Source organism: Triturus cristatus, chromosome 1_1, assembly GCF_964204655.1.
Source record: "Triturus cristatus chromosome 1_1, aTriCri1.1, whole genome shotgun sequence".
Lineage (NCBI taxonomy): Eukaryota > Metazoa > Chordata > Amphibia > Caudata > Salamandridae > Triturus > Triturus cristatus.
In genome coordinates, this window is record NC_140579.1 from 597318366 (window position 1) to 597334359 (window position 15994).

General features: G+C 51.6%; 1 protein-coding gene across 1 annotated transcript in view; it reads right to left on the bottom strand.

Moving 5' to 3' along the window:
- LOC146870689 (protein kinase C and casein kinase substrate in neurons protein 1-like) overlaps positions 1–15994 on the bottom strand; it is an 84879-nt gene that overhangs the window by 67285 nt on the left and 1600 nt on the right. The window contains exons 2-4 of the mRNA XM_085646126.1: positions 14632–14732; positions 12079–12234; positions 5823–5998 (exon numbers count right to left, since the gene is read on the bottom strand). Coding sequence (XP_085502252.1) covers positions 5823–5998; positions 12079–12234; positions 14632–14732 — 433 coding nt within the window. The remainder of the gene's footprint in view (positions 1–5822; positions 5999–12078; positions 12235–14631; positions 14733–15994) is intronic.

Consider the following 15994-nt stretch of genomic DNA (forward strand, 5'->3'; position numbering starts at 1 on the left):
TCGGTCCAGAAGAGATGCGGTGGATCCAAGGGTGGATCGGAAGTGCAGAAGACCTGTAAGCAGAGGGGACAGTGTTCACAGTCACTAGCCAGTGACCGGCGTGGCACCAGGTAGGTACCAGGCGATGTCGGGTGCAAAAAGGTGAAGAGGTGTAGCTTGTCTCTGCAGCCACGTGGTCCCTGAAGGTCGACGACGTCCAGGAGTCGGTTCACAAGCTGCATCATGCAGGCTCTCGCTGTCGGCGGTGTCGGCGACTCAAAAGAAGCAAACAAGCCTTGGCAAAAGCAGGAGTCGCAGGATTTGAAGAAAGCTGTTAGCTCTGATCAGCAAGGTCAGAGGGGCTGCTCCTTTGGAGGGAAGCAGGGGCCAGTCTGAAGCAACCAAACCAGCATCATAGTTTTCAAAAAGGGTCGCCAAGATGGCCAGTAGCCAACGGGCCAGGGACCGGTTAGGCGCGTCGAGTCGCAAAGTGCAGAGGGGCCCCACGCAGATCGTGGAGATGCTGGAGGGCTCACCTTTGGTGCAGATGCTGCTCGGATGTTGGGCTTCTCAGGACCCAAAGCACAACTCAGAGGGAGCCTCTGTTGACGCGCTTGCAGCTTGTCGACTGTCTTCCAAGATGGCTGGCTCCACGTGTCTCGGTGCCTCCACGGGTTCCTTCTTTGCAGGGACTGTGGATCGGGCTGTGAGAGGTCTGGAGGTCCAGGTCTTGTTGGTCTTTGGGCTCGGGCTCCGGCAGGAGGCGGCGGCAAAGCAGACGTCGATTCGCTGTTTGGTGCTTGCGTTAGCAAGATGGTCACTCCCTGACCATAGGGGAGAATTCCTTCAGTCTTCTGTGCAGCAGAACGTCGAAGTTCCCGTCTTCTTCTTAGTGTTAAGTTGATTCCAGGATGTCTGAAGTCTTAGGACACAGCTCCTACCTTTAAGCGGATTCTAGGGGCCGGACTACCTGCTAGGTCCCTCCCTAAGGGTGGGACCAGGAAGGGGGGTGGTTACACCCCCAATCCTTTGTCCAGCTCGCCCCAGGTCCGGGGCTGGTATGCCCCAGGACCGGATTGAACTGGCATATGCACCGAGGCTCCTTGTGAGCCTCAGGCATGTCTGATTCTATTCAAGCCCTACCTGACCAATACACAAAATCCTGTCTGGGGTGGTGCTCGCACCTCCCCTGGCAGGAAACCCTTTGTCCACGTCTCCCAAGCTGGAAGGGCTCCCAGCAGCAGGAGGGCAGACTTGTGTCGGTGGTGGCAGCGTCCATTTTGTGGAGCTGAGGCTATGTCTGATTTTACCCGGGTTTCAGGTTCTGTACATGTCGTGTCCCTCTAGAAGGGTGGAATGCTAACCCAGTCGCCAGAATTGGCGAGGGGTTAGTATTCCAATTCGTATGACACCTTACTCGACATGTTTTGATAAAGCCAAACCAAAGATAGCATTTAACCGCGAGGTTCATAATGCACTTAAGAGTATATGGTATGGCGATATCTGGAAACGGTAGAAGGAAGTGGTTCCGACTACTGCAGACAGGCTCAGCTCATGCCAGAGCACCATCTCACATGAAACCAAGCACTCTGCCTTCAGGATTGTTAAGGCCTGCCATAGGAGTGCCTTATAGGTTAACATGTGTCCCATTTAAGGTTAGGTATAGGTATACTACACCTAAGTAAGAGGTGGATACACCAACTTACCCCAGCTGAGTGATCAGCCAGTTGTGTCAAATTGTTAGGCCAGGCCAGGGGTGGCACAATACATGCTTCAGCCCCTGGTAGGCCTTAGATACACCAATGCCCTGGGTACCTAGTGTACACTGGTACAGGGGCTCACAGGCTGATCCAATTCCAATTGGTTATGCACCTAAAGTGCATAGTGTCAATTTAGTAGAGAGAACAGTAGGCTGGGGGTCTGATTAGCAGGCCCACAGCCTCAGTATGTCAAAAACCAGTGAAGCAAAAAGCAAACATTTGGGGTGACCATAGGATAGCAGACCCTACTCTCCTACACAACCCCCCCCCAAACGCAGGGACATTAAACTAGCCTTGACCAGTCTTGTCTTCATTTCCTAAGTGGAAGTACCTGGAGAGATCATCTGCATTCCCATGGTCTGTACCTGGCCGGTGCTCCACTGTAAAGTCCATCCCCTGTAGGGAAATGGACCACCTAAGCAGTTTGGGGTTTTCACCCTTCATCTGATTTAGCCACAAGAGGGGCTTATGGTCGGTCTGAATCTTGAAGTGAGTGCCAAACAAGAATGGCCTCAGCTTCTTCAGGGCCCACACCACAGCAAATACCTCCCTCTCAATAGCTGACCAATTCTTCTCTCTGGGGGTCAACCTTCTGCTAATAAAAGCAATGGGTTGGTCTTGACCATCTACATTAAGTTGTGACAGCACAGCTCCCACACCCAACTCAGAAGCATTTGTTTGGACAATAAACTCTTTGGAGTAGTCAGGACTTTTCAGGATAGGTGCAGAGCACATGGCCTTCTTCAGGTCTCCAAATGCCTTTTGACAGCTAACTGTCCACTGAACCTTTTTGGGCATCTTCTTGGATGTCAGATCATTAAGAGGAGTCACAATGGACCCTGGTTCTTAACAAACTTCCTGTAGTACCCAGTCAAGCCCAAGAAAGCTCGGACCTGAGTCTGGGTGGTTGGAGGAGACCAGTCCTTGATGGAGTGTATCTTTCTCTGCAGTGGTTGAACTTGGCCTCCACCTACAAGGTGGCCCAAATACACAACCTTACTCTGCCCTATCTGGTACTTAGTAGCCTTGATAGTGAGGCCTGCCTTTTGCAGAGCCTCAAGTACCTTCTTCAGGTCGATCAGGTGATCCTCCCAGGTGGAGCTAAAGACAGCAATGTCATCAAGATATGCTGCACAAAAGTCATCCAACCCTGTAAGGACTTGATTCACCAACCTTTGGAAGGTGTCAGGTGCATTCTTCAGACCAAAGGGCATCACCAAAAATTGGTAGTGCCCTCCTGGGGTTGAAAATGCTGTTTTGGCCTTGGACTCCTCAGCTAACCTGATTTGCCAATAGCCAGCTGTCAAATCAAATGTGCTCAAAAACTTAGCAGAAGCCAGTTTATCTATGAGCTCATCTGCCCTTGGAATAGGATGTGCGTCTGTCCTAGTGACAGCATTGAGTCCTCTGTAATCCACACAGAACCTCATCTCTCTCTTGCCATCTTTGGTGTGAGGTTTGGGGACCAGAACCACTGGGCTAGCCTAGGGGCTCTCTGAGGGCTCAATGACACCCAGATCCAGCATTTTGTGTACCTCAGCCTTTATACAGTCCCTGACATGGTCAGGTTGCCTGTAAAGTTTGTTCAATACATCTTAATGGGACTGGAATACTAACCGCAGCCCCAGCCTAGGCCTTTTCACGCACCTGACGGGGAGGGGGGTGGCTAAAGCACTTTCACCTGAATGCTCGTTGCACGCCTAATTAACAGTGCAGGGTCTGCCTAGAGTCGACCCTGCACTGTTAATCACAGCGTGATGCAAGCCCTCTCAAACCCCTGCAGTGTGGGTAAATTCAAAGGGGCGCCTCTAGACTTTAGCAGCGTCCCTGCAATAGTCTACTTCAGCCCCTCAGTGCGATTGTCAGATCCCCTGTGTTGGAGGACATACCGAACCTGAGCCTGCCGTGCCATCAATCAGGGTACCTGTACTCTCCCTGACAAAAGAAAAGTGCCGGTACTGACGGCTAGAAAATTTGGAAGTGCCGGGTCTCAGTATCAGTGAGTACCGGCCCATTTAAAGCACTGTGAGTAGTGTGATGTGGAAGGGGCCAAGCTCAGGATGTGTATTGTTGGTGCTGTTTGACTGTGCTCCTTGATAATGCTGTAGAGCGAACAAGAAGAAGGGTCACCCTTGGTACGCACTAAAGCATCTAGGCTGTGTGCGCAGAAGTACTTCTCTGACAGTGTTGGAACAGGGCAGGTGTCGCCACTAGGGAGGTTAAGCTGAAGTTCTGTGATCCTAACAAACACTGCTTCATGGTTTGTACGCTGTGGTAAAGAACATGGGAGGGGTAGTTTTCAAGGCCCACAGTTAGTCCTCATGACGGTGTTTGTAAAGTAGTGTCAAGAAAAGGAATCCATTGACTGAACTCTAGAAAATGTCTACATTTCCTAAGGCCTAGAGTCTATTGTGCTTACACCTGGTGACCTCTGTTCCAGACCCCTCCCCAGAAAGCTGCACACTCTGCCAATCTATGAGCACTCAAGATGCCTCTCCTTTCATGCACCAGAAGGACTCAGCCTGGGGGACATGTGTGACTGCCTGACTGACGATAGACTGAGGGTCTGCTTCGAATAGTGGAGTTCTGTCTTATTCTGTACCGCCCTCAACCACTAATGTAAATCAGCTGTAGGCACGTCTGGTTGACCCTTTCTTCTGTAATGAGGGCTGTATATATGTTAACCATGGTTCAGGCATGCCACACCTTACTGTTTCCTAGGGATAGACGCTCACCGGATCTAATGTTCCCATTTTTGTGTGACCCTGTGGATTTGGCAAATTGCCAGAGTTGATACTGGGAGGTCACTGGTGGATGTGATCTTCTTGACATAACAAGGGCTACATTATTTCTCGGTGAGCAGTGGCGGCTCGCAGAGGAAGTGTTGCGGGTAGGTAGGGCGGGACAGGGTGGGGGGAAGTGGAGTCGGACATACGACGGCAAGGAGTAAAGTAAGTAAATAAAGAAATTAAACTATTTACCTTGCGCTCGCTGCATCGCCAACTCGGCGGAGGCTATGACTCTCTCACCATTCCCACACCTGGAGACCAGCTGTGATGTCTAACGTGCTCATTTACTGAATCTATGACATGCCACCATTCCACTGTGCCTTACTCCTGAACCATGTCTTTCAACGTTTCCCCAATACTCTCCCGGGAATTCATGGTTTCATCTATTGACAATGTATTTCCTCTAAGTGAGCCCCATGCTCCAAGCATTCCATTTGTGGCCCTGCCCCTGAATTCACGATTCTTCACACTGCAGTTTATCTTTTTACCCTATTTCCATCATGAATGTCAATTCACCAAAAGGTCAGGGGTAGCAAATGTGACATCACATGGCATTTGACCTTTAGATTCACTCACACACACATGCTTACACATACACACACAATCACACACATATACACACACTGCCTATCACATCAACACACTCTCACCTGCACTCATGCACCCAAAATACATTTTAAAGCATTTTTACCTACCTCTGCTGCCAGACAAGGTCATATTCTAGATAATTGTACTCTATTTTTATATTACACTAATAGTGATTGATATATTGCTATTCACTACTAGTGTAATACATTTTTTACAAAACACAAGGAGATTTGAGCCCCAAACTATGCTCATAAGGACGAGCTACCCCTGTGTTCCTGGGACTGATTTTGCTGCCTGGGAGGTTAGGGGTCGCAAATGCAGTGCCAGGGGTCCCAGTTGTGATTCCTTGGCAACCCCTAAATAACGTCCATGATTCCTATGGAATTGCGCCATTCCTGTTGCCCCTTCCCTTGAACTAGTACCTTCCAGCTTTACCAGTTCACACCCTGGAAGTATGGACGCCCACTATTGCACTGACGTTCCTTCTCCAATATGTATGGGCTTACACCATCCCCACCACACTTGAGAGGAGCTCTCACCATTACGTCACTCCTATCAAGCCCCCATCGGTCCACTGTGCTAACCCCCCACTCTCCCTCAACAGAACCTTGTGGTCAGTCTACTGTGCCCCCCTAAAAGGTTTCCCGCCTTCCCGCCCCATGCTTGCTTTAATGGCAGAACCTTCGGCATCTACTGCTGGACCTACCTGTTGCTCTCGGCCAGGTTCAGGTGCCACTGGATATCCAGCAGCACCTCCTTCAGGAAAGCGAGACGCTTGTCCTCAAACTGCTGGCATTGCTCGAAGACCTGCTCCATGCTCTCGATGTACTGCGGGTTGGAGCGGTTCAGGTCTTCCAGAACCTTCTCATACTTTTCTTGGGTCTAGAAATGAGAGCACAACAAAGGTGAGATTCCTGCTATGCGATTAACTTGTACTGTCACAAGAGGGTGGAAGAGAAGAATGCAGAGAGGCCGCGGAGAGGTCTAGGAGGATGAGGGCCGCTGTTTCTCCGTTGTCAAGCAGAGCTCGGATGTCATTGGTGGCTGCGATCAGGGCGATCTCGGTGCTGTGGTTGGCCCGGAAGCCAGACTGCGAGAGGTCGAGGGATCCGTTCGTCTCGAGGAAGGCGGCCAGCTGCTTGTTGACGGTCCTCGATGACTTTTGCAGGAAACGGGAGCAGCGAGATGGGGCGGTAGTTCTTGAGGTCGGTGGGGTCGGCTGATGGCTTCTTTAGTAGAGCGCTGAGTTCGGCGTGCTTCCAGCTCTCCGGGAAGGTAGCGGTGTCGAATGAGGTGTTGATGATGTCCCGCAGGTGGGGTGCGTGACAGCGTCGGCCTTGTTGAAGACGTGGTGAGGGCAGGGGTCGGTAGGAGATCCGGAGTGGATGGAGTTCATCGTGCGGACGGTGTCTTCGGTGCGGATCGGGGTCCAGGCGCAGAGGGTGGTGGTGGGGGGCGGTGGTTCGGTCGTGGCGTGCGTCGGTTGAGTGCTGAAGCTGTTGTGTATGTCCGCGATCTTGTTGTGGAAGTAGAAGGTGAGGGAGTTGCAGAGGTCTTGTGAAGGGGTGATGTCGTTGTTACCGGCGTTGGGGTTGGAGAGCTCTTTGACGATGTTGAAGAGTTCCTTGCTGTTGTGTGCGTTGTTGTCCGGTCGTTCCTTGAATGCGGTTTTCTTGGTGGCATGGATGAGTTGGTGGTGTTTTCGGGTGGCGAGCTTGAGGGCAGTCATGTTGTCCGGTGTTGGGTCTCTGCGCCAGGTTCTCTCGAGGGCTCGGCAGTTCTTCTTGGAGCTCTTGAGTTCGTCGGTGAACCATGGGGCTTTCTTGCTACCGGGTCTGCTAGTCGGGGTCTTCAGAGGGGCGAGGTCATCTGCGCAGTCGCTGATCCACTTCGTGAGGTTGGTGGCCGCTTGGCTGGGGTTCGTTGCGCTGGTGGGTGGGTTCTTGCTCAGGGCGGTCGCGAGCTGGTCGGCTGTGATCTTGTTCCAGCTTCTGCGTGCAACCTGTTGCTGGTGGTGGTGGATCGTGGTCCTTCTGAAGCTGAAGTGAACGCAGCTGTGGTCCGTCCAGTGGAGTACGGTGGCGTGGCTGAAGGCGATGTCCTTGCTGGATGAGAAGACGGGGTCGAGTGTATGTCCGGCGTAGTGGGTGGGGGTGGTGACCAGCTGCTTGAGTCCGAGGTTGGCGAGGTTGTCCAGCAGGGTGGTGGTGTTGCGGTCGTTGTTGTTCTCGAGGTGGAAGTTGAGGTCCCCGAGGAGGATGTAGTCAGCGGAGGGGAGGGCGGGCTGATGAAGTCGGCGATGTCTTCGCTGAATTGTGTGCGTGGTCCCGGGGGTCTGTAGATGAGGGTGCCTCTGAGGGTGGTCTTGGGGTTGATGTGGACCTGGAAGTGCAGGTGCTCGGCGGGTGCGCGGGTGTCGTCGGTGTTGGTCGTGATGCGGATGGTGTTCCTGTGGATGATGGCGAGGCCTCCTCCGGTGTGGTTGATGCGGTCCCTTTGGATGATCTTGTAGCCGTCTGGGATGGCGATGGCAATGTCGGGCGTTGAGGAGGCGTTCATCCAGGTTTCCGTGAGGAAGGCGACGTCTGGGGCTGTGGTGTCGAGCAGGTTCCAGAGCTCGACGGCGTGTCTGTGGACGGAGCGGGTGTTGAGCAGGATGCATTTCAGGTGGCTGCTGCTGTTGCTCGTCTTGGTCTTGGTTGGTGCTGGAGTAGTGCAGGTCCGGATGCAGGTGAACTTGCAGGAGTTGCAGCAGAAGGGTCCGTGGGTGCGTCTCGGGGTGGCTCGGTAGCATCCTTTGCTTCGGCCGGCGTTGAGGGTGGCGGCGTCGTACATCCGGCGGGTGGGCTGGGGTCTGCGGGGGCCAGGGGTCCTGGCGCTGGGCGCGGTCCAGGTGCGGACGGGCGTAGACGGGCTTACCTTTGGCGCACCTTCGGCGCTCAATCGGTGCTCCCACTGCGCGCGTCCGCTGCGCGGTCGCTCTGGGGACGTCATAAGAAGGGAGCCGGTCGGGAGGGTCTGCGGGGAGGTGGGAGCGCGAGCCAATCGGCTGGTGGGGGGGGGCGGGGCCACGGGCTGGGGCGGCGGGAAAGCTGGAGCGGGCTTGGCGGCCCTTGGGTGGCTGGGGCTGCGGGAGGCTGGTGTGGGCTCGGCGGCCCTCGGGAGGCTGGGGCTGCGGGAGCAGGCACAGGCACAGGAGCGTGGGGGTGATCAGGCCGGAAGGCCTTCGACACTGTCTGCCACCGTACACTAGTGCAGCGACTCAACAACGTCGGAATCCAGGAGAAGGCACTGGAGTGGATCATCTCCTTCCTCGCCGGAAGGACACAGAGTCTGCCTCCCCCCGTTCAGATCTGAAGCCACCGAAGTCATCTGCGGCATTCCTCAAGGCTCCTCGCTCAGTCCAACCCTCTTCAACGTGTACATGAGCCCCCTCGCAGACATCGCACGCCAGCACAACCTCAACATCATCTCCTACGCCGACGACACCCAGCTGATTCTCTCCCTCACCAACGACCCCGCCACCGCCAGAGCCAACCTCCACGAAGGGATGAAAGAGGTAGCCGAATGGATGAAGAACAGCCGCCTGAAACTGAACTCGGACAAGACTGAAGTCCTCATCCTGGGATCCTCACCCTCCGCCTGGGACGACTCCTGGTGGCCCCCCGCCCTAGGCAGCGCACCCAAACCAACAGACCACGCACGCAACCTGGGCTTCATCCTGGACTCCACCCTCTCCATGACCAGACAAGTCAACGCAGTCTCCTCGTCGTGCTTCAACATCCTGCGCATGCTACGAAAGATCTTCCGGTGGATCCCCACCGAGACCAGGAAGACGGTCACCCAGGCCCTCGTCACCAGCCGTCTGGACTACGGCAACTCCCTCTACGCCGGAACCACCACCAAACTCCAGAAAAGACTTCAGCGGATCCAGAACGCCTCAGCACGACTCATCCTGGACATCCCCCATCGCAGCCACATCTCCAGACACCTGAGAGACCTGCACTGGCTCCCGGTCACCAAGAGAATCACCTTCCGTCTCCTCACCCACGCACACAAAGCCCTACACAACCAAGGCCCAGGATACCTCAACAGCCGCCTCAACTTCTACGCTCCCAAACGCCAGCTTCGATCGACCGGCCACGCCCTCGCCACCGTCCCCCGCATCCAAAGAGCCACCACAGGGGGACGGTCCTTCTCCTTCCTCGCCGCCAGGACGTGGAACTCCCTCCCGACCCACCTCTGCCTGACCCAGGACCACCTCGCCTTCAGGAAGCAACTCAAGACCTGGCTGTTCGAGCAGTAGCGGACCCCCCTCCCCTAGCGCCTTGAGACCCTCTGGGTGAGTAGTGCGCTATATAAATGCTTTGATTGATTGATTGATTGAGAGATGCTGTGTGTACCAGGGTTGTGCTAAGGGGGCAGTAGCTGTAGTAAAGCATGAATAAAGTGTTTTGCAGTTACCCTCCTCCCTCCCCTACCTAGTTAATACTAATGAATCAGTAAACACCTCTACTCATGTAAATACAGCTGTACTAGTAGGCACAACTATCCTGGTAACCACAATTATCCAAGTGTACATCCCTGACTGGTACAGTCCAAAATCTGTATAAATCCACAACTCATGTAACTATATCTGTGCCAGTAAACACAACTACCTTAGTATACACACGTTCCCTAGTGTACATCACTGACAGGCACATTTGTGAATTATTTGTGTAAATCCACTACTCATATAAATATAACTGAGATAGTAAACACAACTATGTTAGTATATACAATTACCCTAGTGAATGGTACACAATCACTCACTGGTACATTTAAATACTTGTGAACAACCGCATGGCTATTGTGCGAGTTAAGGATTGTGCTCCTTACAATAATTTGCAAATTTCAGTTGTTTTTCAGCTTTAATTTGTAGCCATAACTGCACTTTAACTGTGTTTTTAAGGGAATTTCGGAAGTGTTTTTTAAAACATATATTAAGGTGGTTTAACAAAGCCAACCACAACTTCACTTTAATCTTTCGTTTTATTCAGTGATTTTTTTAAATCATATACCACATCCAAGAGTTCTCTAAGCACAATGCTCTGAGGGTGGCCATCCCATCTGTGCATGGCCTTTTACTCTGGCCTGTCCCTGGGCCCATCCCTCAATGGGAAGCCAATTCCCACTGTGCACAGTCTTCAGCCATATTCTGCTGGTGTTGACTGCAGGGCTTGTTCTCTGGTCAAGTCCTGCACCCAATCCTCCGTGGGGGGCCTACACCACTGTGTAAGTGGGATTGTGGCCATGCCTCCATGGGTAGCCAGCTCTCACTGTGCACACATGAAATGGGAGCTGATGGCAGGGCCTGGTCAGAGTTCTTCCCTGTGGAGGTGGCCAGCATCCACTGCAAAAAGCCCTGTGTGCACCCCTTTGCAGGCGGCCAGCCCTCTGGCCAGGACCTACATCCAACCCTCTTCACATGGCCAACCCCTGCTATGGATGTATGGAGCAGGAGTTGGAGGCAGGGCCTTACCTCCCACTGGAGCTGCAGGCATACCTCCATGGCCAGCACTACCCCCTGCACATGACCTTTGCCAACCAGACCCTGCCACAACCATACATGGGCAGCCAACCCCCAGAGTGCATAGCCATTGGCTGCAGGGCTTGGTCTACAACCAGGCCCTTCTGTCTTTTCTTTAAATTGTTTATTGGATTTTGCAGATCGAAAATTGGATGTGCGAACGAAATGCAAGCTTTTCAGCCTGTTGCTGTGAACTCAGGGCAAGTTTTACGGACCCTTGCTGGATCCACGGTTCCAGAATTGGAGCCATAAATCTAACAACAGGCTAACAGTCCAATGTGAAGTTTGTCTCAGTTTCAAAGTACAAGGCTGCAATACTTGTCTTGGATTTCCGGCTCCTAGTTAGCGTCCATGGTACCTGGAACCTTGCTGGGAAGTGCAGATCCAGCCAGTGGATCCACAAATCCCAAATTTCATTTTATAATTTCAAGCCAATGAGAGGGGGGGTCTCTCTGGTGGCCCCCACATAGGCCTGGGGTCAGGGTGTGCTCCCTCTGCCCCTTACCTCCTCCATTACAAATATTTTCAGGACTTGATCACTGCATCAGTTATAGCGAGTGCAAGATTTTTTCTTTATGTTGCGAGCAGCCAATCAGATCATTTTAGGTCCATGAATTCTACACTGAGTCTGCAATCCTGAAAAAGTTGATGGGAGAAAAAGTCCCCTCCGTCAATCAGATTCAAGGATTTTCCGGAATTTTGGAGCCGCAGAGGCCCGTGGTACCAGCCCTGCATAAAGTCAGCAAAATAATGGTTCACATATCATTAAAATGTAACATCTTTATGCCCAACCCAAGCATCTTTTTCACGCTAAATTCTCAAAAATGAATGAATGGATTTACACCAACTAAGAAATTTACAATCCTTGAGCAAAGGTCTACTTTCATGCCAAATTCTTTGCAGACATGTTTTCTGTATTGAGCATAAAAGAATTCTCAAGCAAAATTAAAATGGGAAATGCCATGGCACTTGGCCCTCGCTTGTTGGATCTGCATGAAACTTGCTTTAAAGGACCAAAAGGGGATGTACTTCATTTTCTGAAACGTTCAATCAGATTGGTGGAATGGCACTAAAGTTAAGAAAACAACAAATCTTTACCTATGAAAACTCTGTCTGGATCAACCATAAGTGCACTGGTGCTATCGATGCCTGTGATTTTTATGTGTACATACACATTTTTTTAAGATCTACATCCTTTATTGATCTCTGAGAAACATGTATGTAGCCCATACAGTGACATTTCAGTCTTCATAGTAGCACACAACAGTAAATATGAATGTGGAATCTGCAAAAACAGAGCACCGCTGTTTCATCACAACTCAGAGTGGGAACTGCACCCTATTTTGGTTTATGCCTTGACAGCTAATCTTCATAATGAGGAAACTAAATCTACCTTTTGCACATCTTGCTTGCACTTTTCCACCTTGTCCTGGAGTTTCTTTTTCTGGTCTGCTGTCACTGACTGATCTGCTTTGCCATTGGTCTCTCGGGTGACAGCCAGTTTCTCTTCTTTACATGCCATATGATATGCTTTCTTTGCTGCCTCCAACTGTAGGGGGCAGAATAGAAAAGGGTGATGATCATTAGCCAATAGCATCATACTATGCCCTCTTTCCAATTAATTTACACTCCTGTAGCTGTATATTTAATTCACCCTTGACCTGTATGCATTGTGTGGATACCAGACTAAGCATGTTATGTGTGTGCGTGCTGGTACAATGCATGATATTTGCTTGTGTGCTGGGCTACATCTGTGTGCCTGTGGATGGTACATAACATGGAGGCCTGTGGTTCCATTTTGTAGCACAGGGCCTACAGAGGCTGGAGAGGCGCAGACTAAAAAACCCCAGACAGGATATGTGTATTGCCGGCATTCCTGAGGGCTGGGGTGAGTCACACACATTGAAGGGGGGGGGGGGGGAGCAGAACATCATCTGTGCACATCAAAGGTCTCTTTGACTACAGGAAGAATTAATGGTCAGTGGGGCCTGGGATCATTGTCAAAACGTTAGTGCGACTGATAAGGTTGGCACTGTCAGGGAATATCATACAGAGGAAGGGTTAGTCCACTTAATCTTTTTGGGGCATATTTCAGTGGAAACTGAGAGCCAGGTATGAGCCGCGGTTACTCACTTGGCCTGTGTTGTGGTTAATTCAGAATTGGGAGCACTCCGGCTGTGACAGGCTACTATCCCTTTTACAAAGGGCAATGCAGAGAAGAGATCATTTCAAATGAGCTAACTCCCCAAAATGAATTTCAAAGGTCAGACACTAAATCACAGATGTATCTGGACGTGGACTATAAAGTTGGGAGCACATGCCCCATACTCAGTTGAGCAGCAGCATCCCATTAGGAGAGAGAAGACCATCAAGGCTTCTTTGCTGCTAGAACCAGGACTAGGGACCAAACTCTTTCAGTCTCCCTGCTGGGTGAGGGGACATCAGCCGGGGAGTCAAGATAGCTTGTTCGGAGCCTGGAGCATCAACCCTCTGGCTGCCTGCCAAGACCAGAGAGCCCTGGGAGGAGGGGAAAGAGGAAAGCAGCCTTGAAGCCACCAGTCTGCCAAGACCAATGCACTTTGTAGGGAGGAGAGGGGCTAGGGTCTGTCTGCCTGCCAAGACCAGCGGAGCCCTATGAGGAGAAGAGCACCTGGAGAGAAGGAGGCTCAGCAGGGTTCGTGGTGATTGGATCTTGGTGAGTGAAGTATGAGACTGGTCGGTCTGACAGAACCAGGGCGGCAATGCAAGCCATCCGCACTGACCCTGCTAAGTCTATGGTCTCCCATGTTGCCAAGAAGGAGACAGCCATGAATTTCGAGGTGTTACGTGTGTGTGCGCGCCAGTCCGTGATCCCCGTTTGAGCAGGTAAAGCATGGCCCTGAAGTGTTGGTCATTGCCTCTGTGATGGAAGCTGAGGACCCTCCTTGTTGCCAAGAAATTCGCTGCCTTGAAGATCAGGCCATGTCTTTTGTGTGGGCTGAGGTCAGAGATCCCCATGTGACCAGGAAGGGGGTCACCTTGAGATCAGAACTGGTGCCCTGGTTCATCATGCCAAGGAAGAAAGACAAAAACTAACCAATCACAGTTGAAGCTGACCCTGGATGCCTGACATCAATACAGGCAACCCAAGGACATTTTGTCAGCAGGGAAAGGACACACGAGGTCTCAGGCCTTCAGTATGGGGACAGCAGGGCTCACAAAGGACCGTCAGGGGCCTCCCCAGATTGCTGGATGCCATCGGGTTGGGTAAGACAGCTCTAGGCTGTGGGGCCTGCTTGGGACATGCACAAACGTAGCTCTTGGATTCTGCTAAACCTGAACTCTTAAGGCAAAGCATGAAACTTTGGGATGTGTGGGACTTAGGATGGGCCACAATAGGGAGAGTTGCTTTCAATATATAATGCGGAATAACTACCCATTCTAGAAGGATTGAGGGACTTGGGGATTCCATCCAGGAGAGTGCTATCGTGCTGACCATAAGAGGTACTTGGCCCAGTTACTCAGGGCCCATAGTAAATCAGGCCTCAGGACATTAGGAGTCAAAGCCCTCAACCCCATTGTTGTGCCCAGTAGTTCTTGCTTGCTCCGTGGCCCTCCAAAAGGGGTTCTGACACTTGCATTCACGGTCTTTTCCCAGTTCCTTTTCAGATCGCACATAAAGCATCTCATCAATGCTTTTTTAACATGTGTAAAAAAGCTTCTGAGTACTTATGTAAACAAAGAGACCCTCTCACCATTCCTTCTCATCAGTTCTCTTTACTATTTTTAGAGCCACTGATGCGGTCTTGTTATTATTCCTGATTACATATGGGGTCTCCTCAGTCTCGGCAGCTCCAGTACACATAAAAGGGGTTTAGCCATGGACCCCACAGTACATACACACAGCCTTCTCAGTGCTTCTCCACTGAACTCGAACAGTTTTCTAGAATACCTCCCATTCTATTACCTCTTTTATCTTTTTGGCCCATGGTTTTTGCGCCTTTCGGAATCCTTCCTCTGCTTCACGTGTCGCTTTGAAGCCACCCATCATCTGCTTGTGGTAGGCGTCTGTAGGAGAGTAGGGTTTGCTTTTTGCTTCACTGGTTTTTGACATATTGAGGCTGTGGGCCTGCCAATCAGACCCCCAGCCTGCTGTTCTCTCTACTAAATTTACACTATGCACCCTAGGTGCATAACCAATTGGAAGTGGATCACCCTGTGAGCCCCTGTACCAGTGTACACTAGGTACCCAGGGGATTGGTGTATCTAAGGCCTACCAGGGGCTGAAGCATGTATTGTGCCACCCCTGGCCTGGCCTAACAAATTTGACACAACTGGCTGATAACTCAGCTGGGGTAAGTTGGTGTAACCACCTCTTACTTAGGTGTAGTATACCTATACCTAACCTTAAATGGGACACATGTTAACCTATAAGTCACTCCTATGGCAGGCCTTAACAATCCTGAAGGCAGAGTGCTTGGTTCCATGTGAGATGGTGCTCTGGCATGAGCTGAGCCTGTCTGCAGTGGTCGGAACCACTTCCTTCTACTGTTTCCAGATATCGTCATACCATATACTCTTAAGTGCATTATGAACCTCGCGGTTAAATGCTATCTTTGGTTTGGCTTTATCAAAACATGTCGAGTAAGGTGTCATACGAATTGGAATACTAACCCCTCGCCAATTCTGGCGACGGGATTAGCATTCCACCCTTCTAGAGGGACACGACATGTACAGTACCTGAAACCCGGGTAAAATCAGACATAGCCTCAGCTCCACAAAATGGATGCTGCCACCACAGACACAAGTCTGCCCTCCTGCTGCTGGGAGTCCTTCCAGCTTGGGAGGTGTGGACAAAGGGTTTCCTGCCAGGGGAGGTGCATGCACCACCCCAGACAGGATTTTGTGTATTGGTCAGGTAGGGCTTGAAAGAAACCAGACATGCCTGAGGCTCACAAGGAGCCTCGGTGCATATGCCAGTTCAAACCGGTCCTGGGGCACACCAGCCCTGGACCTGGGGCGAGCTGGACAAAGGATTGGGGGTGTAACCACCCCCCTTCCTGGTCCCACCCTTAGGGAGGGACCTAGCAGGTAGTCCGGCCCCTAGAATCCGCTTAAAGGTAGGAGCTGTGTCCTAAGACTTCAGACATCCTGGAATCAACTTGAAACTAAGAAGAAGACGGGAACTTCGACATTCTGCTGCACAGAAGACTGAAGGAAATCTCCCCTGTGGTCAGGGAGTGACCACCTTGCTAACGCAAGCACCATCCAGCGAATCAACGTCTGCTTTGCCGCCTCCTCCCGCCGGAGCCCGAGCCCAGAGACTGACA